The sequence below is a fragment of the Saimiri boliviensis genome, chromosome 17, assembly GCF_048565385.1.
Source record: "Saimiri boliviensis isolate mSaiBol1 chromosome 17, mSaiBol1.pri, whole genome shotgun sequence".
Taxonomy (NCBI): Eukaryota; Metazoa; Chordata; class Mammalia; order Primates; family Cebidae; genus Saimiri; species Saimiri boliviensis.
In genome coordinates this window covers 20,671,034-20,695,285 of record NC_133465.1, presented here as the reverse complement: position 1 = coordinate 20,695,285, position 24,252 = coordinate 20,671,034, and the positions used below count along the sequence as shown (strand labels likewise).

The following is a 24,252-nucleotide window of genomic DNA, read 5'->3' as shown; positions in this document are numbered from 1 at the left end:
AAAGCGCGCCGTCGGCGGCCAGTGACGTCACGGTCCAGCGCGCCCCTTTGGGCGGGGCGCTGCCGTGCGGGTGACGGCTGAGCGCGGCAGGAGTCATGGCTGCTCGCAGAGCTCTGCATTTCGTTTTCAAAGTGGGAAATCGCTTCCAGACGGCGCGTTTCTACCGGGACGTCCTGGGGATGAAGGTGCAGGCCGGGGCCGACAGGGGCTGGCGCGCGAGGCTGGAGCGGGCGCCGGAGCCGGCCCTGGGGGAGGGAAGGGAGAAATGGGTGTGAACCTCAGCCTAAGCTGAGGTTGGCGACCGACCTTAGGCCGGGGCTCCCCGTGGGCTGTGTGCACTGTTCGGCTTCGGGAAGCGTAGCGAGTCGCCGGTGGGATGACAGGCCTTGGCGAGGGGCCCCGCATGCTTAGTCCCAGCGGTGTGCCCACCTATAAGTTCACTCGTAAATGTTTATTGAGCCCCGCCCTTGTGGAGCTCTCTGTCCCCCCGGGAAAGACGCAAAATGTCGTGTAGTGCTTTCCAGCTAATAATTGTCTTTTCCGGTTTGGAGCCTTTGATGTAGATAATCAGCATATTCAGAGTTCTACTTCTCTCAGGGCTGGTCCGAAAGATCCCTCTTGGATGCTCAGTCTCTCTGAGTAAATCCTCCAGTTCTCAACAATCCAGAGCTAAGTCAGAACCCATCCCATTTTCAACAACACCCAGAAGTGGTCTCTCTCCGGTCCTGAGAAACTGTTACTGCAGAACTCACTTAGTTGGAAAACGCAAGGGAACTGCGTTTTGGGGAACTCCTGTGATAAGCCGGGGAGGTAGGGAACGCACCGTAAGGAAGGCTTTAAAGGTGCAAGAACGCTGTTTAGTGTAGAGACAGCGCAGTAGGCAGGGAGTCCGAAGGGAGTTATCTGAGTTCCTCAGGTCATTGTCTGCTGTTTTCAGGGTACTGTGTTGAGTTTTGGCAAAAAAGGTACAGATTACCCGGATATATATTCTCCATTAGAACTCATGGCCTGGGTTGGGGTGGGAGCTGGAACGGATTTGTACGAAGATGATAGTAATGGAAGTCAGAATTTGATAGCGAAAAACTCCCCTATTTATTTTTCATTTATTTTTTTTTTTTTTTAAGAGATGGAGTCTTGCTCTGTTGCCCAAGCTGGAGTGCAGTGGCGCGATCTCAGCTCACTGCAACCTCTGCCTCCTGGGTTCTAGCAATTCTCCTGCCTCAGCCTCCTGAGTAGCTGGGACTACAGGCACACGCCGCCACGCCCGGTTAATTTTTTGTATTTTAGTAGAGAGATGGTTTCACCATGTTGCCCAGGCTTGTTCTCAAACTCCTGAGCTGAGGTGATCCATCTACCTCAGCCTCCCAAAGTGCTAGGATTACAGGTGTGAGCCTGCACCCTGCCAACCACAAAACTTTTGTTAGCAGAAACCACAGAGCTTTCCCTTGTTTTCCTTAGTGATCAAAAGGTTGTTGTAAAGACTAAACACGTTACTGTCTATGTAGTATTTAACATATAGGTTATAGTGCATTATATTCGTGTTAGTTACTATTATAAAAATACAAAAGAAGGAGAGGTTTTTCCAACCTGGGTGATCAGGAAATAGTTCATGGAGACATTGTGATTGAGTTGTCCTCTAAAGATAGATGGGAAAGCCACAGATAGAGGGAGGCGCTACATGGAAGAACCGAAGAGCCAGTGCAGAGATAGCGCAGGTTTGGGAAAACACTGTTTTTTTGTACCTTTAGTTGAGGTTGCTTAGTTGAAGTTGAGATGGTATATCAGGACAGACAGGTCAGCATTGGTTCCGATAGTATCTTGAATGCTATGCTAAAGAATTTGGGTTGTATGCTGCAGTAAGAAGGGAGCTCACTTACATTCTTAGGCAGTGATAGGATCAGAGCTGTGTATTTTAAGCATGTACTTTGGTGGTGATTTTAAGAAGGATATCAATAAAGATGATTTTTTAATAGTCTGAGAGGAGTGTTGGGAACTTGAACTCGAGCAGCAGCAGTGGGAATCAAAAAGGAAAACTAGAACAAATAAGCTGAGAGCCTGCTGTATACAGGGTTTCTGCATTAGGTGCATTAATAACATCCATTTCATAACATACTAGGAGACTGAGACTCAGCTTCTAAGCACATTGCTCAGAGTTCCACAACTGCTAATGACGGAATTCCAAATCAGACTTTTTTTTTTTTTTTGAGATACAGTTTTGCTTTTGTTGCCCACGCTGGAGTGCAGTGGCGCAATCTCTGCTCTCGGCAACCTCTGCCTCCCAGGTTCAAGTGATTCTCCTGCCTCAGGTTCCCGAGTAGCTGGGATTACAGGGAGACACCACCATGCCTGGCTGATTTTTGTATTTTTAGTAGAGATAGTGTTTCACCATGTTTGCTAGGCTGGTCTCAAACTCCTGACTTCTGGTGATCCACCCACCTTGGCCTCCCAAAGTGCTGGGATTGTAGGTATAATCACCACACCCGGCCCAAATCAGACTTTTTTTTTTTTTTTTTTTTTTTTTGAGACGGAATTTCGCTGTTGTTACCCAGACTGGAGTGCAATGGCGCGATCTTGGCTCACCACAACCTCCGCCTCCTGGGTTCAAGCAATTCTCCTGCCTCAGCCTCCCCAGTAGCTGGGACTACAGGCACGCGCCACCATGCCCAGCTAATTTTTTTGTATTTTTAGTAGAGACGGGGTTTCACCTAGTGGACCAGGATGGTCTCGATTTCTTGACCTGGTGATCCACCCGCCTCGGTCTCCCAAAGTGCTGGGATTATAGGCATGAGCCACTGCGCCCGGCCCCGAATCAGACCTCTTTAATGCTGAAGGCCACACTTTTTCCCACTACATAGCACTGCTTACTGGTCTAAATAGACTTCACAACTGGCTTGGTAGCCTGACCTTTGGTGTCAAGCTGTGCTTCCTTCTACTTCTATCCTGGGAGAATTATAAGGCTCATTTTCTTTGGTTCTTTTACAAGTAAAGCTCACAAATGATCATCTCTGTGTTTTGACCTTTTAGTTTGTGCTAAAGATGCTGTGAGCAGTACCAGTAACACTTTGCAATTTGTTTAAATCTCTTCCCAGGTTCTGCGGCATGAGGAATTTGAAGAAGGCTGCAAAGCTGCCTGTAATGGGTATGATACCTTGTTTCTTAAAATTTCCCTTACGGTCTGAATATACCTGCATAACAGAAGGCAGTTTCTTAAAGTGAGTACAGAACAGTGGACTTAATGAGGCAGTAAACTAGGGAGGCAACTTCAGGAACACTGGGAACACATACTCTGTTTCTCTGCACTCTCATACAACACTTGTGGCACACCAAGCCATTCTCCAGCTCTCTAGTACCAACTGGCTGCCCTGTTATTTAATCTGATTCCGACTCTACCTGGTGTTAGTGTCAGATCCCACACGTTCAGGGCTCAGTCCTAGAAGGTTTCCCCCGCTTCAGGTGCCCGTCCCAAGTCTGGATCTCAGTATTTCTGATGACCAGCTACAAGTTGGGGCTTCTCACCCTGCGTCCTCAGGTTTGATAATGTGCTACAATGACTCATGCAGCTAAGGGAAACGCTGGAAACACTTACTTACATTTACTGGTTTATTATAAAGAATATGTGTCAGAAATGGCTAGACAGAAGAGATACGTAGCACAAGGCAGGGAGAGTGGGCTGCGAGGCTTCCGTGTGCTCTTACCGCCCGGGGCTTCCCTTCTCTTCCTGGTCAGCCTCCCCTCCTAGCAACTCCCTGTGTTCAGCATCCTAGAAGCTCATCAAGTCTTGTTGTTCAAACCTAAGAGAACCCAGTCTCCATCCCTTTTGCTTCCCAGACTGAAAGTTCCAGTCCTGTAATCATTTGTCTCTCTTGTGACCGGCCCCAGCTTGAGTCTATATAGAGCCCCCACTTTGAGTCACCTCATTAGCATAAACTCAGGTGTGATTGAAAGGGGCTCATGATGAAGAACAAAAGATATTCCTGTGAGGAAAATCTAGAAGTGTGGGGAGCTCTGAGACAGGAACCAGGGACAGTGAACAAATATATTTCATATGATACCACAGATGCAAATAAATAGATGCTCTGGGTGAAGCAGCGGCTTTCGAGTATCTTTTTTTTTTCTGAGACAGAGTCTCATCCTGTCACTCAGGGTGGAGTGCAGTGGCACAACCTTGGCTCACCTTAACCTCTGTCTCCCGGGTTCAAGCAATTCTCCTGCCTCAGCCTCCCTAGTAGGTGGGATTACAGGCGTGTGCCACCACGACCCAGCTAATTTTTGTATTTTTAGTAGAGACAGGGTTTCACCATGTTGGCCAGGCTGGTCTCAAACTCCTGACCTCAGGTGATCCACCTGCCCGGGGTTACAGGCATGAGCCACCACATCCAGCCATCTCTTAAGCTTACTGTCATGTCAAGTTGGAACAGTCCAAGGCCTGTTAGGAATTTGATACTCTTTGATTGGTAGGCAAGGAAGTCACTGAGGTCAGTTGGAGAACTGTCTTTAGGATTCTGTTCCCTGCTTTACAGAAAAGGTGAACAAATCTTTCCTTCAAGTAGGTTCTGAATAGCCAGTCTTTGGAGCTTGTAGTAGGGTCCCATGAGCACTGCCCACGTCGCTTTCTGCACCACCTGAGGTCATCTCATCCTTAAGAGAACTTTTAGGACCAGTCATGACTGTTCATCTCTCTGTGCCTAGTAGTTCTCTGGCGGTGGCCTGAGACAAATTTGTCTGTGGTCGCTGACTTCATTTACTTTTATCTTCTAGGCCTTATGATGGGAAATGGAGTAAAACAATGGTGGGATTTGGGCCTGAGGATGATCATTTTGTTGCAGAACTGACTTACAATTATGGCATCGGAGACTACAAGCTTGGCAATGACTTTATGGTAAATACCGTTTTTTTCTAGCAGATTTTTGGCTGGGGGTAGGTGGCTGGTTGTAAATTTGAGGAGAGTATTGAGGGTGTGTGTGAGTGAAGAGATGACATTTGAGCAGATGCTCAGAGGAGGTCAGGGAGTTAGCTATGTGCATATCTGGGGGAAGAGTATTCCAGCAGAGAATAGCCTGTTCTGAGCCCCCGAGTCACATCTGGCACGTTCAAGGGCATGTAAGGAAGCCAGTGTGGCTGGAATAGAGACAGTGGGGGAAAGTGGTGAGAGACGGGGTCAGCAGTGGTATAGGGTAAGATCACATAGGGCCCCCTAGGCCGTAAGTCACCCCTGCATGAAATGAAGAGCCATTGGAGGACTTTGAGCCAAGGGAAAACCCGGCTGGCTGCTGTCTGGGGATGGACCACAGGAGGCACTGTGGGAAGTTGACTACAGCTCAGAGTGGATAATGGCTTTACAAGACTCGGGGCACAGAGGCCCTGAGAATAATCCAAGCCTTAGCAGAGAGCATAGGTGGACATTTCTAGGTCCTTTGATTAGATGTAAGGAAATTTTGATAGTTTACTTATTTTTTGGTTGGTTTTCTTTGTTAAAAAAGCAAAAATAGCCTGGCGTGGTGGCTCATGCCTGTAATTCCAGCATTTTGGGAGGCCAGGGTGGGCGGATCACAAGGTCAGGAGATCGAGACCATCCTGGCCAACATGGTGAAACCCCATCTCTACTAAAAATAACAAAAATTAGTCGGGTATGGTGGCACATGCTTGTAGTCTCAGCTACTTGGAATGCTGAGGCCAGAGACTCACTTGAATCGGGGAGGCGGAGGCTGCAGAGAGCTGAGATCATGCCACTGTACTCCCGCCTGGTGACAGAACAAGATTCTGTCTCAAAAATAAAAAAGCAAAAACAGGTCATCTTAAATAGGTAGCTAGCTGACAGCCCAAGGCTTCTCTGCCTAGATCTTTAAAATTAGAAGTGCTGTCTTTGGTATTAAATGAATCAGACTTCACTGGCATCTCAGTTTTTGTCCTATTATTCATGAAGGTCTGAACATTTGTGGGATAAAACATCCAAAACCTGTTTTTAAATCACTAGAAGAAAATGTTGGATGCCAGTTAAATCTTAGGTTATTTTACCTGAAGGCAGTAGGCAGTGAGGCTGGGCTCATGGTCTTGTTCTGTGAAGTATCTGTGTGCGTATGTACTTGGGTGATGCTGTTGTTTGTTTTAGGGTCTCACACTCGCTTCTAGCCAGGCTGTCAGCAATGCCAGGAAGCTGGGGTGGCCGCTGACAGAAGTTGCAGAAGGTGTTTTTGAAACCGAGGCCCCAGGAGGATATAAGTTCTATTTGCAGAATTGCAGCCCACCTCAGTCAGGTAATTACACCAGAACCAGTCAGAGCGTCTGTCTAAAGGCATCTTGGAAGTGAGGGCCGCTTGTCTATTTTTTATAGAGTCTTTCTGTGTTCATGTGATGCGTCTTCCCCAGCCAGTGCTTTTACCTGTTATCCGAAAGATTATATTCTCATATCAGAACTTTAATGCTTAACAATAGGGGTAAAGAGTGGTTCTGTTTCACTGGTAATGTACTGATTTATGATTTTTTCATCCATAAATAACAGAAAACCCAACTACTTTGAACAATTAGAAAATGTCTTAGCTCACAGAACAGGCATACTATAGGTAGGAAAGGTTCCAGGGTTAGGTGATTCACCAGCTCACCAAGTTTCTCTTTCTGTGTTCTCTTGTTCTCTGCGGGTCCCTCTCCTAGAGCTGGTGCCCTCGGGGTTGCAGGAGGGCTGCCAGCTGCAGGCGGGGCCGCATGTTCCCACGTTCACATCTGGTAGGAGAGGAAACACTGACTTCTTTTTCCTTTTTTTTTTTTTTCAGACTCTGTTGCTCAGGCTGGAGTGCAGTGGCATGATCTTTGCTCACTGGCTCACAGCAACCTCTGCCTCCTGGCAACCTCTGCCTCCTGGGTTCAAGCAATTATCTTTCCTCAGCCTCCCAAGTAGCTGGGATTACAGGTGCTCACCACAACACCCAGCTATTTTTTTTTTTTTTGGTATTTTTATTAATTTTTAAAAACTACTTATTTATTTTTTGAGACAGAGTCTTGCTCTGTCGCCCAGGCTGGAGTGCAGTGGCACAATCTCACCTCACTGCAACCTCAGCCTCCCAGGTTCAAGTGATTTCTCCTGCCTCAGCCTCTCCAGTAGCTAGGATTACAGGCACCTGCCACCACACCCAGCTAATTTTTGTATTTTTAATAAATATGGGATTTCATTACATTGTTCAGGCTGGTCTTGAATTTCTGACCTCACTTGATCCGCCCACCTCAGCCTCCCAAAGTGCTGGGATTGCAGGTGTCAGCCACTGTGCCTGGCTCTTTTTGCTTTAAGAACAGAAGAAGGTTGGGCGCAGTGGCTCACGCCTGTAATCCCAGCACTTTGGGAGGCCGAGGAGGGTGGATCACGAGGTCAAGAGATCGAGACCATCCCGGTCAACATGGTGAAACCCCGTCTCTACTAAAAATACAAAAAATCAGCTGGGCATGGTGGCGCATGCCTGTAATCCCAGCTACTCAGGAGGCTGAGGCAGGAGAATTGCCTGAACCCAGGAGGCGGAGGTTGCGGTGAGCCGAGATCACGCCATTGCACTCCAGCCTGCGTAACGAGCAAAACTCCGTCTCAAAAAAAAAAGAAAAAGAAAAAGAAAAAAAAGCAGAAGAAAAGCTTTTCTAGAATCTTTCAGCAAACTTCCTGGTCACATTTGATATACTGTGCCTGCTCCAAAACCAATCACTGGCAAGAGAAATAGGATCACCCCTAAACCATTTAGCCATGAGTCTTGAGCTGAGGTCCATTTCCCACACTTCAGCATTGGGACTCAGTGAGGGATGGCATGGAGGTGAGGAGCCCTCACGCTGACTGCTGCCCCAGACAAGAAGGAAACTTTGCAGGGTTTGGTTTGTTAACTGCAGAGGCAGCCTCATCAGTATTTAATTCCATATTTAATTCCTGCAAATTCAACCACCTGCTCTGCCAAAACAAAAGCAGGAACGGGAAAATGTGGGTAATGGCAGGGGCACCCTGCCTGCTGTTTCCCCTGGTGACCATACTCCTGCAGGTGGCCTGGGAAGGGAGCATGCACATTCTCTCTCTCCCGCTGCTTGGCTCCTGTCCCCAGGGACCCCGTGCTGAGTCTGCCTAGAATGTTTAATGCTCCTGGTTTATCACCTGGTGCTCAGCAAAAGAAAGATCAGTCTGTTCCAGTGTGGGAGGTGAGACTTGGCTGTGTGGGACTCATGGAGAGATGGTGTTTCTGTACTTTGCTGGTGATTTAAAGGATGTGTATGGTGTTTTTTTGTTGATAGGTTATTGACTGACTTTAAAACTTAACTTTTGCAACTAGCTGCACTGTGTGTTTTTTTTCCTCCAGTCTTAGTGATGTTTCTGTACCAAAAATAATAGAGAGCCCCACAGTGCTAAGATGCGTTTGCCCTTTGGGATGGAAATCCCTTTGGGCATTTCTGGTTGATAATGTGGTCAGAGCCATCTGTCTAGCTGGCATTCATCTTTTCTTTGAATTACTCACTCCTGTGCCGCTTCACCTGCTTGTTACCTTCCTGTCCTGCGTCCCTTCAGCTCCAGGTCTACTGGGATTTGCTGATTTTGAAGTAAATGGAAGGAGTCTGCTAGGCAGAGGCACTTGTGAGAAATATCGTGTCTTAATCATGGTATTGCCTTTCTAGCAAACGGGACTAAGGCAGCGAAAACCAAATAAAACCATATTGAATTTGTCATAGTCAGATGGAGACGTGGAACAGCTCTTCAGAAAGTCACTATACAATGTGAAAAGTTTCCAGTAACAGGAGGTGCTTCAATATGACTTTTATTCTTTGTATAAAGTAGTGGAATTTTTTTCCATAGATAAGCAGATGAGGTGGGGTGGGGGCGGAGGAACCCATACCCATATATCCAGAGATAACCGCTGCTAACATTTTAGAGTATATCTTTCCAATCTTTTGTCAACAATGCATATATATATATGTTTTTATATATATATATGTTTATATATATATGTTTTTATATATATGTTTATATATATGTTTATATATATATGTTTTTATATATATGTTTATATATATATATATATATATATTAAATGTATACGTTTCTTCACATCCTTCCCTAGGATTCCATTGTATTGTTACATTGTAGGAAGATGAACAGTTCTCTGTTGGAAATTTCTGTCAGTGTTTTATTGTTCTAAGCAACACTGGGATGAATGTCTTTGTGGTAAAAGCCTTTCATATGTCCACAATTACTTTTTGAGTGGCTGAAATGGACTTGTTCTTTTAAAAGCAGTGAGCATTTTTCAAAGCTTTTGGTACATTCTGTCACATTATTGCCAGAAATGTACTAACTTATACTTAACCAGTATTATGTGACTGTGATTTTCCCCTCTACACGAATACAGTTAACACTACTAATCTTTTTTTTTTTTTTTATTGAGACACAGTCTTCACTCTGTCACCAGGTTGGAGTGCAGTGACATGATCTCGGCTCACTACAACCACCGCCTCCCAGGTTCAAGCGATTCTCCTGGTTCAGCCTCCTGAGTAGCTGGGACTACAGATGCATGCCACTCTGGCCAGCTAATTTTTGTGTTTTTAGTAGAGATGGGGTTCCACCATGTTGGCCAGGATAGTCTCAATCTCTTAACCTTGTGATCTGCCTGCCTTAGCCTCCCTAAGTGCTGGGATTACAAGCATGAGCCACCCCGCCTGGCCAACACTGCTAACTTTTAACATGATTTGCACATCAGATAACAAAAGATTTTATGTGAATTCTGACTTCTTTTTTGGGAGGGGGTCAGGTTGAATATTTTTTCATATGTTAATGGCCATCTAATTCCTTCTTCTGTGGATTACTGCTTTGTGCCTTTTGCCTGAATTTCTAGCATGCTCATCCTTTTCCTATCAGTATTTACTAATTAAGGACTTTTTGTGATTTACACATTAAGGTGATTTACACATTAAGGACTTTTTGTCCAATATATTGCAATTTTTCCTACTGTATTGTATACTCTGGTTTTGATTGCAATTCCTTTTCTTTGTTGTCTATGAGTTTTCCATTTTTGTAATTTATGTAGCAGAATTTTTTTCTTCATAGTTTTTCTATCTTTGGTGTTAAGTTTAAAGCAAAGTCTTCTACTCCAGAACTGTAGAAATAATCACCTGTATCTAGTATTTTCATGGTTTTATTCTTTTTTTTTCCCCATGGTTTCATTCTTTAAACTTATTCCTTTAACCCATCAGGAAGTAGTTTGTCATTTACTTCAAAGATGTAAGGTTTTTTTGCCAAATGATTAGCCAGTCTTCTTAGTGCCATCCATTGAATAACGAGGCTTTTCATACTTTTTCTTTTTTGATACAGGATCTCATTCTGTTGCCCAGGCTGGAGTGCAGTATTGCAATCTTGGCTCACTGCAGTCTTGACCTCCCAGGCTCAAGCGATGCTCCTGATTCAGCCTCTCAAGTAGCTGTGACTACATGCGCCACCACACCTGTCTAATTTTTAACAATTTTTTATACAGCTGAGGTCTCACAGTGTTGCCTAGGCTGGTCTTGAATTCCTAGGCTCACACAATCTTCCTATCTCGGTCTCCCGAAGTGTTGGGATTACAGGTATAGGCCATGGCATTGGGCTTCACACTGGCTTAAAATCCCTTTCTTGGCCTGGCGTGGTGGCTCACAACTGCAGTCCTAGCACTTTGGGAGCCCAAGGCAGGCGGATCACGAGATCAGAAGTTCGAGACCAGCCTGGCCAACATAGTGAAACCCCATCTCTACTAAAAATACAAAAATTAGCTGGGCATGGTGGTGCACGCCTGTAGTCCCAGCTACTCGGGAGGCTGAGGCAGGAGAATCTCTTGAACCTGAAAGGCAGAGGTTGAACTGAGATTGCACCACTGCACTCCAGCCTGGGCAACAGAGTGAGACTCTGTCTCAAAAACAAAAAAGAAAAGAAAATTTAAAAATCCCTTTCTTATAAGCTGAATTTGTATGTATACATAAGCATGTTTTGGTCTTTATTGCATTCCATTAAATTGATCTGTCTATTCCACTTTGTTACCCAACAGATCCTATAGTAAAAGTAACTCTAGCAGTGTCTGATCTTCAGAAGTCCTTGAACTACTGGTGTAATCTACTAGGCATGAAAATTTATGAAAAAGATGAAGAAAAGCAAAGGGCTTTGCTGGGCTATGCTGATAACCAGGTGAGCAGTCTTGGAGAATAACTAACCTGTTACTTTGAATTTGGCTTACAAATGAAGCTTAGAAATGGCTCATAACCTTTATAGATAAGGTTAACATGAAGGTTGTTCTCATAGTTTCTTCACAGTGATTTCAATATTTACATAGATTAAACAGAAGGAAATGAAAGTAAGTGATAACCTTACCACCCAGATATTACCTTGTTTCTATTTGGGGATAGATGTATCCTTTCAGAAGTGGAATTGCTTAATCAGGGAGATTGAATGGATTTAATGCACTGTCTTTGTCATCTTCTTTTTTTTAATAACCTAGCATTTGAGCATGATTTAGCCCTTGTACTTTGACCCAGCAGTTCTCCTGGGAATTATTTTACAGATGTGCTAAGCGTACATAGGCACAAAGAAGTGTGTGGGAGGGTATCTGTTGCGGCATTGTTTGTAATAACAGCATATGAGAACGTCAGTGTCCTGTGGACTAGAGACATACTTCAGTGATTTATGGTTCATTCATGAAATGGATTACTGTGTAGCTAGCAAAAAGGATGAGGCAAATCTTTATGTATTGACGTGGTAACGTTAAGTGGAGAAAAACAAGGAACAGAATAATTTGTCAGTGATGCTACCATTCGTGTGAAAGAAAAAGATGTAGGCATGCAGTGCTTCTAGAAGGGTACCCAGGCAATTGCTTACTGGTTGTCTCTGGGCTGAGAGCAGGATAGAGACTTAGTTTTTGCTTTATTCCTATAGTGTATGCAATTTAAATTTTTCTGCCACACACACGTAATGTATAACCTGTTCCAAAAAATAAGCCCCTTTCCTGTTTCAGTGTAAGCTGGAGCTACAGGGCGTGAAGGGTGTGGTGGACCATGCAGCAGCATTTGGAAGAATTGCCTTCTCTTGCCCCCAGAAAGAGGTAATGCTTGATACCAGATCTTTCACGCTCTGCGACTAGCTAGTTCAGCCCAGCCGAGAACCTTGCCCTTCGTTTTTCGACGTTCATTCTGATTGTGGCTTTTGTATCAAGTTCAGCAGTTGTTTCAAGAGCAGCTGAGATAATAAAAACAAACAAATGGCGCCTTGGTTCTTTCTGGGCTCTGACACTCCTCTGGGGCTGGCGAGGGCCATGTCGTGAGTAGTGTGTGACCCCTGGCTCACCTTACATCTTTCTTTTCCTCAAGTTACCAGGCTTAGAAGATTTGATGAAAAGGGAGAAGCAGAAGATTCTGACGCCCCTGGTGAGCCTGGATACCCCTGGGAAAGCAACAGTGCAGGTGGTCATTCTGGCCGACCCTGTAAGTATTACTCGGGTGGCGCAGGCTGGACGGGGGGTTCTTCAGAGATGTCTTTTTGGCAGATGTCTTTTCTCTTTATTGATGTAGGATGGACATGAAATTTGCTTTGTTGGGGATGAAGCATTTCGAGAACTTTCTAAGATGGATCCAGAGGGAAGCAGATTGTTGGATGATGTAAGTCTCACTTCTAAACTGATGTCACCCTGGGCCGGAGGGGGTTGGTGTCAGGTGTGTGTGAGAAGGGCCTAAGCAACAGGGTCCAGGTTCTCATGGTAAGAACCAGGTCGCTGTTGCGTGCACCTGAGCCCAGGGCCTATGTCTTCACTGCCACCTGTGTAGACCGCCTGTCTAGACTCAGCATTCGTGCCTTCCTCCAACCGCAGGCCACTCTGAACCCTGCTGCTGGATCTGTCCTTATTCTGCTGTCTGCGTGGAGGTGTCTCCTTCCCTCCCGCTCCGGTCTGCGTGGAGGTGCCTCCGTCTCCGCCCCTCCGCTCTGGGTCTGTCCTTACTCTGCTGTCTGTGGAGGTGCCTCCGGCCCCAGCCCTCCGCTCTGGGTCTGTCCTTACTCTGCTGTCTGTGGAGGTGCCTCCGGCCCCAGCCCTCCGCTCTGGGTCTGTCCTTACTCTGCTGTCTGTGGAGGTGCCTCCGGCCCCAGCCCTCCGCTCTGGGTCTGTCCTTACTCTGCTGTCTGTGGAGGTGCCTCCAGCCCCATCCCTCCGCTCTGGGTCTGTCCTTACTCTGCTCTCTATGGAGGTGCCTCCAGCCCCATCCCTCCGCTCTGGGTCTGTCCTTACTCTGCTGTCTGTGGAGGTGCCTCCGTCCCTCCCCTCCGCTCTGCAGCTCCTCAGGTGTCTCTTCTCCGTTCTGCTGCATCAGTCTCTTTTTCCAGTGATTCCTCTCGTCAGCATGCAAACAGGCACTGGAGGCTCCCAGCTTTTAAAAACCTTTCACTGACCCCATATCTGTCTCCTCTCCAGATTTCTTCTTTTACAAGTCTGAGTGCGCACCGTTTCTCCGTCTCACCTCCCGTTTCATGCCAGTCTGTTCTGCGCTCGCTCCCTTACTCAGTTAAGTGCTTTTGTTTCTTGCCAGATACGGCAACCACTTTGAGATTCTCTTTACACTTGGTAGCTCAGAAGCATTCGAAGCAGTTGCTGGATCCCGGCTCCCAGCACATACCTGGCATATACTGGACATTCCGGGAATTCTTTGTGGAATGATTAAAGGAATGAATCAGTCTTTCTTTGGTTCTGTCGCATATCTATGTGGCTGACTTTCAACAGGTTACTTAAATTCTTGAATTTTAGTCTCCTTACGTTACAATTTCAGAAAATAAGAGTCTGTACCTCATAAGATTGCTATGGTTTATAGAGCTTGGCAAATTACTGACATAATAGTAGATGTACAATTAATGTTAAAGTAGGAAATGTATAGGAAATACAGTCTTTATAAATTTTATCCTGAAGGAAAATAGAATCTCGGCCATCCTCTCAGCTGACAGATTTGCCAGACTCTTCCTCCTCGTTCTTTATTTAATTAATTACTTTTTTTTTTTTTTTTTGAGATAGAGTTTCGCTCTTGTTACCCAGGCTGGAGTGCAATGGCGCGATCTCGGCTCACCGCAACCTCCGCCTCCTGGGTTCAGGCAATTCTCCTGCCTCAGCCTCCTGAGTAACTGGGATTACAGGCACGTGCCACCATGCCCAGCTAATTTTTTGTATATTTAGTAGAGACGGGATTTCACCATGTTGACCAGGACGGTCTCGATCTCTTGACCTCATGATCCACCCGCCTCGGCCTCCCAAAGTGCTGGGATTACAGGCTGGAGCCACCGCGCCCGGCACTTTTTTTTTTTCCTGAGATGGAGTCTCCATCCTCAGCCTCTTGAGTAGCTGGGACTACAGGCCCGTGCCACCACACCTGGCTAATTTTTGTATTTTTAGTAGAGACGGGGTTTCACTATGTTGGCCAGGCTGGTTTTGAGCTCCTGACCTCGTGATCTGCCTGCCTCAGCCTCCCAAAGTGCTAGGATTACATGCGTGAGCCACCACGCCCAGCTTAATTAATTACTTTTTTTGAGATGGAGTCTCCCTCTGTCGCCCAGACTGGAGTGCAGTGGTGCCATCTCGGCTCACATCAACCCCAACCTCCCAGGTTCAGGCGATTCTCTTGCCTGAGTCTCCCAAGTAGCTGGGATTACAGGCATGCGCACCACCACGCTGGCTAATTTTTGTATTTTTAGTAGAGATGGAGTCTTGCCAGGTTGGCCAGGCTGGTCTCAAATTCCTGGCCTCAAATTATCCACCCACCTTGGCATCCCAAAGTGCTGGGATTATAAGCGTGAGCCACCACGCCTGGCCCTATTTTATTTTTTTAGAATGGGATCTCTCTCTCTTATCCAGGCTGGAGTGCAGTGGTGCAATCTCAGCTCACTGAAACCTCCGCCTCCCAGTTCAAGCAATTCTCTGCTTCAACATCCTGAGTAGCTGGGATTACAGGCACCCTCCACCATGCCCAGCTGATTTTTGTATTTTTAGTAAAGAAGGGGTTTCACCATCTTGCCCAGGCTGTTCTTGAACTCCTGACTTTGTGATCTACCCGCCTCGGCCTCCCAAAGTGCTGGGATTACAGGCGTGAGCCACCAGGCCTGGCCCCCATTTTATTTTTTTAGGATGGGGTCTCTCTCTGTCACCCAGGCTGGAGTGTAGTGGCATAGTCTCAGCTCACTGCAACCTCCCGTCTGCTAGACTCAAGTGATCCTCCCACCTCAGCCTCCCTGGTAGCTGGAACTGCAGGCATGTGCCACTGCACCTGGCTAATTTTTGTATTTTTTGTAGAGATGGGAGATGGGGTTTCACCTTGTTGCCCAGGCTGGTTTTGAACTTCTTGGCTTCACTCGATCCATCCATCTTGGCCTCCCGAAGTGCTGGGATTATGGATGTGATACACCACACCCGACCTCCACTCACTCTTTCATGGCGCTGATGGCTCCTCCTCCCTGCGCTCTCATCTCCTTTGCGGTTCACAATCCTGCCATCTTCATCTCCCCAACAGTTTCCCCTCAGTCACGGGCCCCTCCTTCTGTGTCTCATCCCCAGATGTTTTTATACCCATGGTCCCACTCTGCCGTTTTGTCATTCTGCGTTCTTCCTCTGCCCTGACGAGAGCTGACCTACAACTCTGCTTACCCCTGCGCTGGACTTCAACCTTCAGGCTTGCTCCAGCTTCCTAATTCCTAGTTTTTAACTCCTTCCTGAGCTCAGACAAGTGGTTGTTGTTGATGAGGTACAATTTAGGTAGAATTTGAATGTGTTTTAACAATTGTGTTTGCTCATACAACCACTACTCAAAATAAAATACAGACCATTTTCCCAGGAAGTTCCCTCATGCCCATTTGCAATTAGTTTGCACCCTCATCTCGCAGAGGCAGCTGCTGTTCTGATTTCTGTCACTGTAGGTTAGTCCGTTCTTGGACTTCATACAAATGGAATCATTCCGTGTACTTTTGTGCCTGCTTCTTTTACTCAACGTAGTTTTGAGATTGCTCCATATCATTGCATATCACATCTTGTTTTATTTTTTTATATTGCTGACTGATAACTGAATTTTATGTATATAACAATTTGTTTATTCATTCTTCCAATGGTGGACATTGTGTTATTTCTAGATTGTATCTATCATAAAGAAGACTGCCATGAACATTGTTGTGTAAATCTTCCTGTTGATAGATATGTGTTTCATTGCTCTTGAGTAAATACCTAGGAGTAGAATTGCTATTTCTTTATAAAAAAGTGCCTGATACGGGCCGGGCGCGGTGGCTCAAGCCTGTAATCCCAGCACTTTGGGAGGCCGAGGCGGGTGGATCACGAGGTCAAGAGATCGAGACCATCCTGGTCAACATGGTGAAACCCCGTCTCTACTAAAAATACAAAAAATTAGCTGGGCATGGTGGCGCGTTCCTGTAATCCCAGCTACTCAGGAGGCTGAGGCAGGAGAATTGCCTGAACCCAGGAGGCGGAGGTTGCGGTGAGCCGAGATCGTGCCATTACACTCCAGCCTGGGTAACAAGAGCGAAACTCCATCTCCAAAAAAAAAAAAAAAGGTACTCGACAGTAATTGAAAGTGATTGGACCATTGTTTGTATATGAGAGATGCGGTTGCTCTGCGTGCTCACCAGCTTGTAAAATTGTGGGTTTTTTAGCCATTCGAGCACATGTGAAATAGTTTCAGCGGTGCCATCAAGTGATCCTTCTGCCTTAGCCATCCGGGTAGCTAGGGCTACAGCTAATGTTTTCATGTTTGTAGAGACAGAGTCTCACTGTGTTGCCCTGGCTGGCTGCAAGCAATCCTTCCAGCTCGGCCCCACAAAGGCTTAATTTTTATTTCCCTAGTAACTAACAATGTTTAGTACCTTTTCATATGCCTATTAGCCATTTACTTCTTTTTGTGAATTTTATGTTCAAGTCTTTTGTCCATTTTTTTAACATAAATTTTATTTTTAAATATTTCACAGTTAAAAATTCCAAATATGCACAGCAGGAGAGAGTAGGACTCATCCTGCTGTGACTCTTCCCTCGACTCTGTATCATAGTTTTCCATCATTCCTTCGTCACTTGCAAATGCAAGTGTTATTCCCAGCTGTGAATTGAGTTTCTGAAGAACAGGAAATCTTTATTTTGGTGAAGTCCAGCTTATCCACTTTTTCTCTTGTGTCATACTTTTTCTGTCCAGACCAATGTTATATCCTGTGAACCTCTTCACCTGGGAAACCTGCCACGTTTCAAACTCAGTATGTCTATAATTTATCTTACCTCAAATCCATTCTTCTTTTTGTAATATTAAATAAAGGCTACTTGGGAGTGTATATTCAGGAAAACCTGAATCTGTGCTCCCAAGTTTCAGTCTTCAAGCTTGGCCCAGATAAACTCTCTACTTACATTAAAAATACGTAAAAAAAAATAAAAATAAAAATGAGTGAGCCTCTGTACCCAGCCCTAAGTACTCTATATACATCCTCTGTTCTGCACAGTCCTTAGAGCTTCAGACTGTCTCTGTGGCCACACCTTAGCCCAGCATGGTGTCTAGCTCTTTTTGACTGAATAAATGAATGTTTGTCCTTACTAAGCAACTAAAAGGATGCTTGTGGAACAAAACATTATTATTCAGGCTTCCTGCTTTTTTTTTTTTTAATGTATCTGTAAGTATATGTAGGAGACAGGGCCTTACTATGTCACCAGGCTGAACTCGAATTCCTGAGCTCCAGTGATCCTCTGGCCTCAACCTGCGAGTGGCTGTGATGATAGATGTGACCCCAGGGCATGGCTCAAGGCGCCCAAAACTAAACAAACAGAGCCAGCATCCGAAGAGTAGGCTGGGAGGAGACTTGTGAGAAAGGAATCATTCCGGGCTTAATAACTACACATCACATAGCTTTTCGTATTTGGCCTATCAGACTGGATTTCGTGACACAAAAGATTCTTGTCTGTCTGCCCCGGTGCTGTGAGTGGTGGGACTCTCTGCCCGGGTGCTGCGAGTGGTGGGACTCTCTGCCCGGGTGCTGTTTTGAGTGGTGGGACTCTCTGTCCGGGTGCTGTGAGTGGTGGGACTCTCCGCACAGATGCTGTGAGTGGTGGGACTCTCCGCACAGATGCTGTGAGTGGTGGGACTCTCCGCACAGATGCTGTGAGTGGTGGGACTCTGCACAGATGCTGTGAGCGGTGGGACTCTGCACAGATGCTGTACTCACCAGTGTTTCTGCCACATTCAATGTAATACTCTCTACTGGATTAATACTCTTTAAATGTTAAAAAGATTTTTTCTTTCTCTTTTCCTTTTTTTCAACATTGGGGTTTGGGTTTTTTTTAATGCTCTTTTTTTTATTTGGGCAGTCTAGTGAGGTATAAAGTGGGCTCTAGCTTTTCTTTTTCAGACTTGGAATAAACGTATATTCTCTGTTTTACAGGCAATGGCAGCAGATAAAAGTGATGAGTGGTTTGCTAAACACAGTAAACCCAAAGCTTCAGGTTAATGGAAGCCATCTTGCAGAGCAAGCATTTGCGATTACCGCCCAGTACCTGTGGGGCCTGACCTGTCCGTTCCTGATAAATGCTGTTCTGGTTTGTTTCCTGTACAAGCAAGGAGGCTTTGTGTATTTTAGTGTTTGGAAGCTGTGGTATATTTTAGAAATGAAATCCAATCATTAGTCCAGGTAGAGAATGCCTGCTGTAATCTGCACTGGTGCTGGAACTGCACGTTCTCTATATAACTGTACTAGGTTAGTAATAGATTATTTTCCAGACTAGGATGGCCGCATGAAACATGACTTCGCTTGGATTGCAGATGGTTAGGATGAACTCAGAATCATGTAGATTTGATGAGAGCAGCTATTCAGGAAATCCAAATTAATTGCTTGTGATGGTACCATTCCCAGCCCCTGATGATGATATACATGCCGTTCTAATATCTTACTATGGCAGGTTTTGACATTTTAAATTTTTTTAAAGAAATTTTATTCCTTGGCTGGGCACGGTGGCTCACGCCTGTAATCCCAGCACTTTGAGAGGCCAAAGCGGGTGGATCACAAGGTCAAGAGATCGAGACCATCCTGGTCAACGTAGTGAAATCCCGTCTCTACTAAAAATACAAAAAATCTGTTGGGCATGGTGGTGCGTGCCTGTAATCCCAGTTACGCAGGAGGCCGAGGCAGGAGAATTGCCTGAACCCAGGAGGCAGAGGTTGTGGTGAGCCGAGATCACGCCATTGCACTCCAGCCTGGGTAACAAGAGCGAAACTCTGTCTCAGAAAAAAAAAAAAAAAAAGAAATTTTATTCCTTGGACCAAAAGATTTGGTTAACCACCCCCATCTTACTTGCTTTTACATTTTGAGTGTCCACAGAAAACAGACAGAAGGGATGGAGTCTGTTATGTTGCTGCTCACCTGCCTCTCTGCTAGCTTCTTTGGTTTTTTTTAATTGCATTTTAGGTGTTGGGGTACATGTGAAGAACATGCAAGATTGTTGCATAGGTACACATGTGGTAGTGTGATTTGCTGCCTTCCTCCCCTTCACCTGTATCTGGCATTTCTCCCCATGCTATCTCACCCCAACCTGTGTCTATTTTTAATCCCAACAGAACATCTCGTGAGATTTCTTAAAAATGGATTAAACCATTTCTTCAGCCTGAAAAAAAGATTTTAAAAATGTTTCCTTGTAGCTTTGTTTGGTTCTATACAACAAATAGGTTGTAATCACTGGAAATTATATTGTGTATTCATTGAATAATTAAATTTTTTTTGAAAGTAAGCTTCTGTTATCAAGCTGTTACACCAGTCGCTAAGTCTCGTCATTTAAAGTGGTGGGTCAGATTTTTAAAATAAACTTAGGAGACTGGAAGGGATTGACTCAGAGGATCCTGGTTCCAAAAGAACATATAAAGAATTACTTGTAAATCATAACCTCTGCTGTCCTCCCTTACTGGCAGGGTGGGGCATGGAAATTTTGGTTGAGTTTCAGCTTATCTTCTTATAGGGGTGATATTATATACCTTCACTGAGAGAAAAATTCTCATTCAGCTCTACAACTTTTCGTTCAACTTAAATTCCATATCCTAGGGAAGCAATCTTGAGTTTCAAAGCAAACCAAGTTATATATGTCCCTCCTCTAGGTAATTGGTTCTTTTTTTTTTTATATACATCGGGAATTATATGAACTTTAAGAATAATCAGATAAACTGCTTCTCTTTAGAATGTATGTTAGTTTTCCAATTTCCTATGAGATTATTAAGTAATTTTTAATGTTCATCTCTGGTAATATTGTCCTTGTAAAAAGAAACTCTTTTTCCCAGTGTATTGGGCTGCTATAATGTGGCCCTTGAGGTTTGTTGTAGTAAAATAAGTGGTTTATAGAAGTACTGAATGACTAAGTAACACACTAGTTTCCATTTTATCTATCTATTTTAGCATTATCAGAACGTTTTGCTCCTAAGTATTCGACCATGCCTGATAGTAGGCACTGTGCAGGGTGAAAGGTAATGCTGTTGGTCTCCCCGGGACATTCTGGCTTTAGGAGATCGGCCTCCTTTTATTTATTTCATTGCCTGTCACATGTTGCTTTGTTGAGTGTTTTAACATTTTATTCATCCTAAAGCCCTCTAGTGTACAACTTTGGCTTTTTATCAAGGAATCCAGAAGCTTGCTTTTGCACAGTTCAGCCAAGTAATTTTTTTTTTTTTTTTTTTGAGACGGAGTTTCGCTCTTGTTACCCAGGCTGGAGTGCAATGGCGCGATCTCGGCTCACCGCAACCTCCGCCTCCTGGGCTCAGGCAATTCTCCTGCCTCAGCCTCCTGAGTAGCTGGGATTACAGGCATGCACCACCACGCCCAGCTAGTTTTTTTGTATTTTTAGTAGAGACGGGGTTTCACCATGTTGACCAGGATGGTCTCGATCTTTCGACCTCGTGATCCACCCGCCTCGGCCTCCCAAAGTGCTGGGATTACAGGCTTGAGCCACCGCGCCCGGCCCAGCCAAGTAATTTTATACCAGAAAACAGTAATTTTTAAAAGTTATGATTTAAATGCCCATTAGATCTGCAAAAACTAATTTTAAACTAAAATTATTACTTTCCCATGTCTAGAGGATGGTATGATCAATTAGAAAATGAGGCTATAAGAAAGCTAGCTTTGCAGCCGGGCGCGGTGGCTCAAGCCTGTAATCCCAGCACTTTGGGAGGCTGAGGTGGGTGGATCACGAGGTCAAGAGATCGAGACCATCCTGGTCAACATGGTGAAACCCTGTCTCTACTAAAAATACAAAAATTAGCTGGGCATGGTGGTGCGTGCCTGTAATCCCAGCTACTCAGGAGGCTGAGGCAGGAGAATTGCCTGAACCCAGGAGGCGGAGGTTGCGATGAGCTGAGATCGCGCCATTGTGCTCCAGCCTGGGTAACGAGTGAAAACTCCGTCTCAAAAAAAAAAAAAAAAAAGCTAGCTAGCTTTGCCCACCCTGGTGTTTCATTTTTGAGACATTGCTCTACCACTCAGGGTGGAGTGTAGTGGCACCATCATGGCTCTCTGCAGCCTTGACCTCCCAGGCTCAAGAGATCCTCCCACCCCAGCCTCCTAAGTAGCTGGGACCACAGCCACAGACCACCAGACCCAGCTAATTTTTTGATTTTTTGTAGAGACAAGGGTGCCTTGAGTTGAATCTCCAGAAAGATTTAGAACAGCCATGTTACCAGAGCTCTCGTAGGTTAGCCTGCAGGACGGCCTGAAGTCCATGTCCGTGTGATGTTACTGGAATTAACAAACCCAGCGGCACTCAGCGCCGCTGCGATTCAGCAGCCAGAGTTTTCAGGAGACATCCAGCTTCTCCATTGACATTTAGGGTAAGAGGTGAGAAATTTCCATTTGTTCTAAGAGTTCTCCCCCTACCTTCGGGGAAATCAATAGGAAATTTACTCTGACTTTAATGATCAATAAAGAAGTACCCTTGCCTCTCCCTCTTTATATAAAGTAAGAGTCGCATGGTTCAAAAATCAAAACAATATAAAAGGTATTGTGAACCAGAAAAGTGTCTGAGACAAGCCGCACCCATGTAGAGATATATTTTGCCAGTTGAGGATGTCCCTGAGAAGGAGACAACCACAGATCTGTGGCCAGCACTTTTTCCAGAGGATTTTAGGGCTTCAGTATTTAAAAGGGAAAGAGCAGGAAGGGAGGGAAGAGGGGAAGGAAAAATAAAGGAGGGTAGGAGGGAGATAAGTGGTTACATTCATGTGAGACTTTGATTAGCGCTTACCAAATCTACGTGTCACAGTGAAAGGAGGGGTAGAGGAACAGTCAGTTATCTTCAGCCCAGCAAATCTACATTTAGCGCTCATCAAATCTACGTGTTACAATGAAAGCAGCGGGCAGAGGAACCATCAGTTATGCATTCAGCTCAGTAAATCTACATTTAGCGCCCACCAAATCTACATGTTACAGTGAAAGGAGTTATGCATTCAGCTCAGTACATCTACATTTGTCTCAGGGCTGGTGAGGGATGGTTTCTGGTGTCTTTGTCCCTTACCTATGAAGGTAAGCTGTTAATTTACATTGTCAGGTTAGGGAGACCACCTGGGGAGATAATGTGGCTTTCTGTCTGGTAGCTTCTCTGTTTAGGAACAAAAGGAAAAGTTTTTTACAGGTTCCATGACTCAGGTTCCAAGCGTAACTTTCCCCTTTGGCTTAGTGAATTTGATCCTGAGATAGGTTTTCCTTTCACAGTATACCCCATCCCCTTCAATCCCGTTCCTCCTGCATCCTATGGGGAACCCTTCCTTAAGCAAATACAAATAGATAAATCTTTATTCTCTCTTGTTTAAAACTTTATCTTACTGTTACCTTCTGCTGTCCTAATTGTGGCACATATTTACTCTCTAGGTTCAGTGATTTACAGAGTGGTCTGGCTATAGAGACAGCTGCTTGTCACCGTATTTTGGAACAAGATGTATTATTATTATTATTTTGAGACAGATTTTCGCTCTTTTTGCCCAGGCTGGCCAATCTCGGCTCCTTGCAACCTCCACCTTCTGGTTCAAGAGATTCTCCTGCATCAGCCTCCCGAGTAGCTGGGATTATAGGCATGTGCCACCATGCCTGGCTAATTTTGTATTTTTAGTAGAAATGGGGTTTCTCCATGTTGGTCAGGCTGGTTTGGAACTCCCGACCTCAGGTGATCCGCCCGCCTCAGCCTCCCAAAGTGCTGGGATTACAGGCATGAGCCACTGCCCCCAGCCAAGATGTATTATTTTTACTTTTAATTTACATTTAACGTGAATCATGATCCTAAGTGTATCAGAATTTCTTGATAACATTCACCAAAGAAGAGAGAGCAGCACTGCTTTCTACAGTGTGGGTCTCGCCCCATCCACGGTTACCGAAAGTAGTTTTTTAGTCGCTGTGACTTCCTGGGTGGGCTTCATAATGTACTTTGTCTACAGCAACTTCTTGCGACTATGTGAACAGATCTTGAAGACCACAGGTTTGGTTTCCTTTGTCTGAAGTCTTGGTGGTTGTTGCTTCTCTTGTTTATTGGTCCCAGCAAGAACTGGAGCTGACCTGATGTCATGACCTATGAAAACAGCTTTTATGAAGGAAGAAGTACCAGGAAATCCCCTGCCACTGTAGACCTGCTTCTCTGGGTACCATTTAGTACTCCATACTCCAGCCACTAGGTGCCGTGGCTGTGGCCTCCGTGATCATGAACAGGAGTGCGCCCAGATACTGGCACTTGCATAGGTCAAAGGGTGTGTTGTGCTCTTGCAGGAAATCCCACAGACATCCCCTAAGCAGAAACCAGGGTTAAGTACAGAGTAGTCCCGGAAACACTTCGGTTGTGAGGCCTTCGGTGAGCCTTTCTGGGCCTGGGATTTTGACATCATCGGCTCTCTTGTTTATCAGCTGCTGTGTTCTGAAGTCTCAGTTGCCTCACCACATTATCATTGGGGAAAGAGTGGTCTCCCTAGAACATGAACTTCCTAGGCCCTGTGTTCCAGTGGGGGCTTCGGTGTTTAGGACAGAGTCCCTTTCCCCTCTGTAGTTGTTGGGGTGTTCGTCAATCACCCCTGAAGAGGTAAAGGGCTGGGCCTCAGCCTCCCCAGAGGCCATCAGTGGAGAAGGGTCTCGCCGACCTCAGATCGTGGGTATTTCCACGGCACACCATCCCCCCAATACGCCCTAGTAATAGGAAGGCTGGGAACTCCACCCAAAGCCACACAGTTTCGCGGTCCGTGTATCTGGACGCCTCCCATGCACCCAGTCAC

The 24,252-nt window shown here is 45.4% G+C and overlaps 1 protein-coding gene across 3 annotated transcripts; it reads left to right on the top strand.

The window, feature by feature from the left end:
* The first annotated feature begins 41 nt into the window (after positions 1–41).
* Positions 42–19,775, top strand: GLOD4 (glyoxalase domain containing 4). 3 transcript variants are annotated; one of them, XM_074388333.1, is made up of 10 exons: positions 42–185; positions 3,090–3,139; positions 4,759–4,879; positions 6,110–6,254; positions 11,025–11,161; positions 11,985–12,071; positions 12,337–12,450; positions 12,538–12,624; positions 13,431–13,520; positions 18,416–19,775. In XM_074388333.1, exons 1-10 carry the CDS (start codon positions 96–98, stop codon positions 18,479–18,481), a joined length of 987 nt encoding a protein of 328 aa, XP_074244434.1. In that variant the 5' UTR covers positions 42–95; the 3' UTR covers positions 18,482–19,775. The 3 variants fall into 3 exon arrangements, with proteins under 3 accessions (XP_074244434.1, XP_039332474.2, XP_074244435.1); XM_039476540.2 differs by lacking the exon at positions 13,431–13,520; XM_074388334.1 differs by lacking the exons at positions 13,431–13,520; positions 18,416–19,775 and adding an exon at positions 17,185–18,408.
* Positions 19,776–24,252: the final 4,477 nt, after the last annotated feature.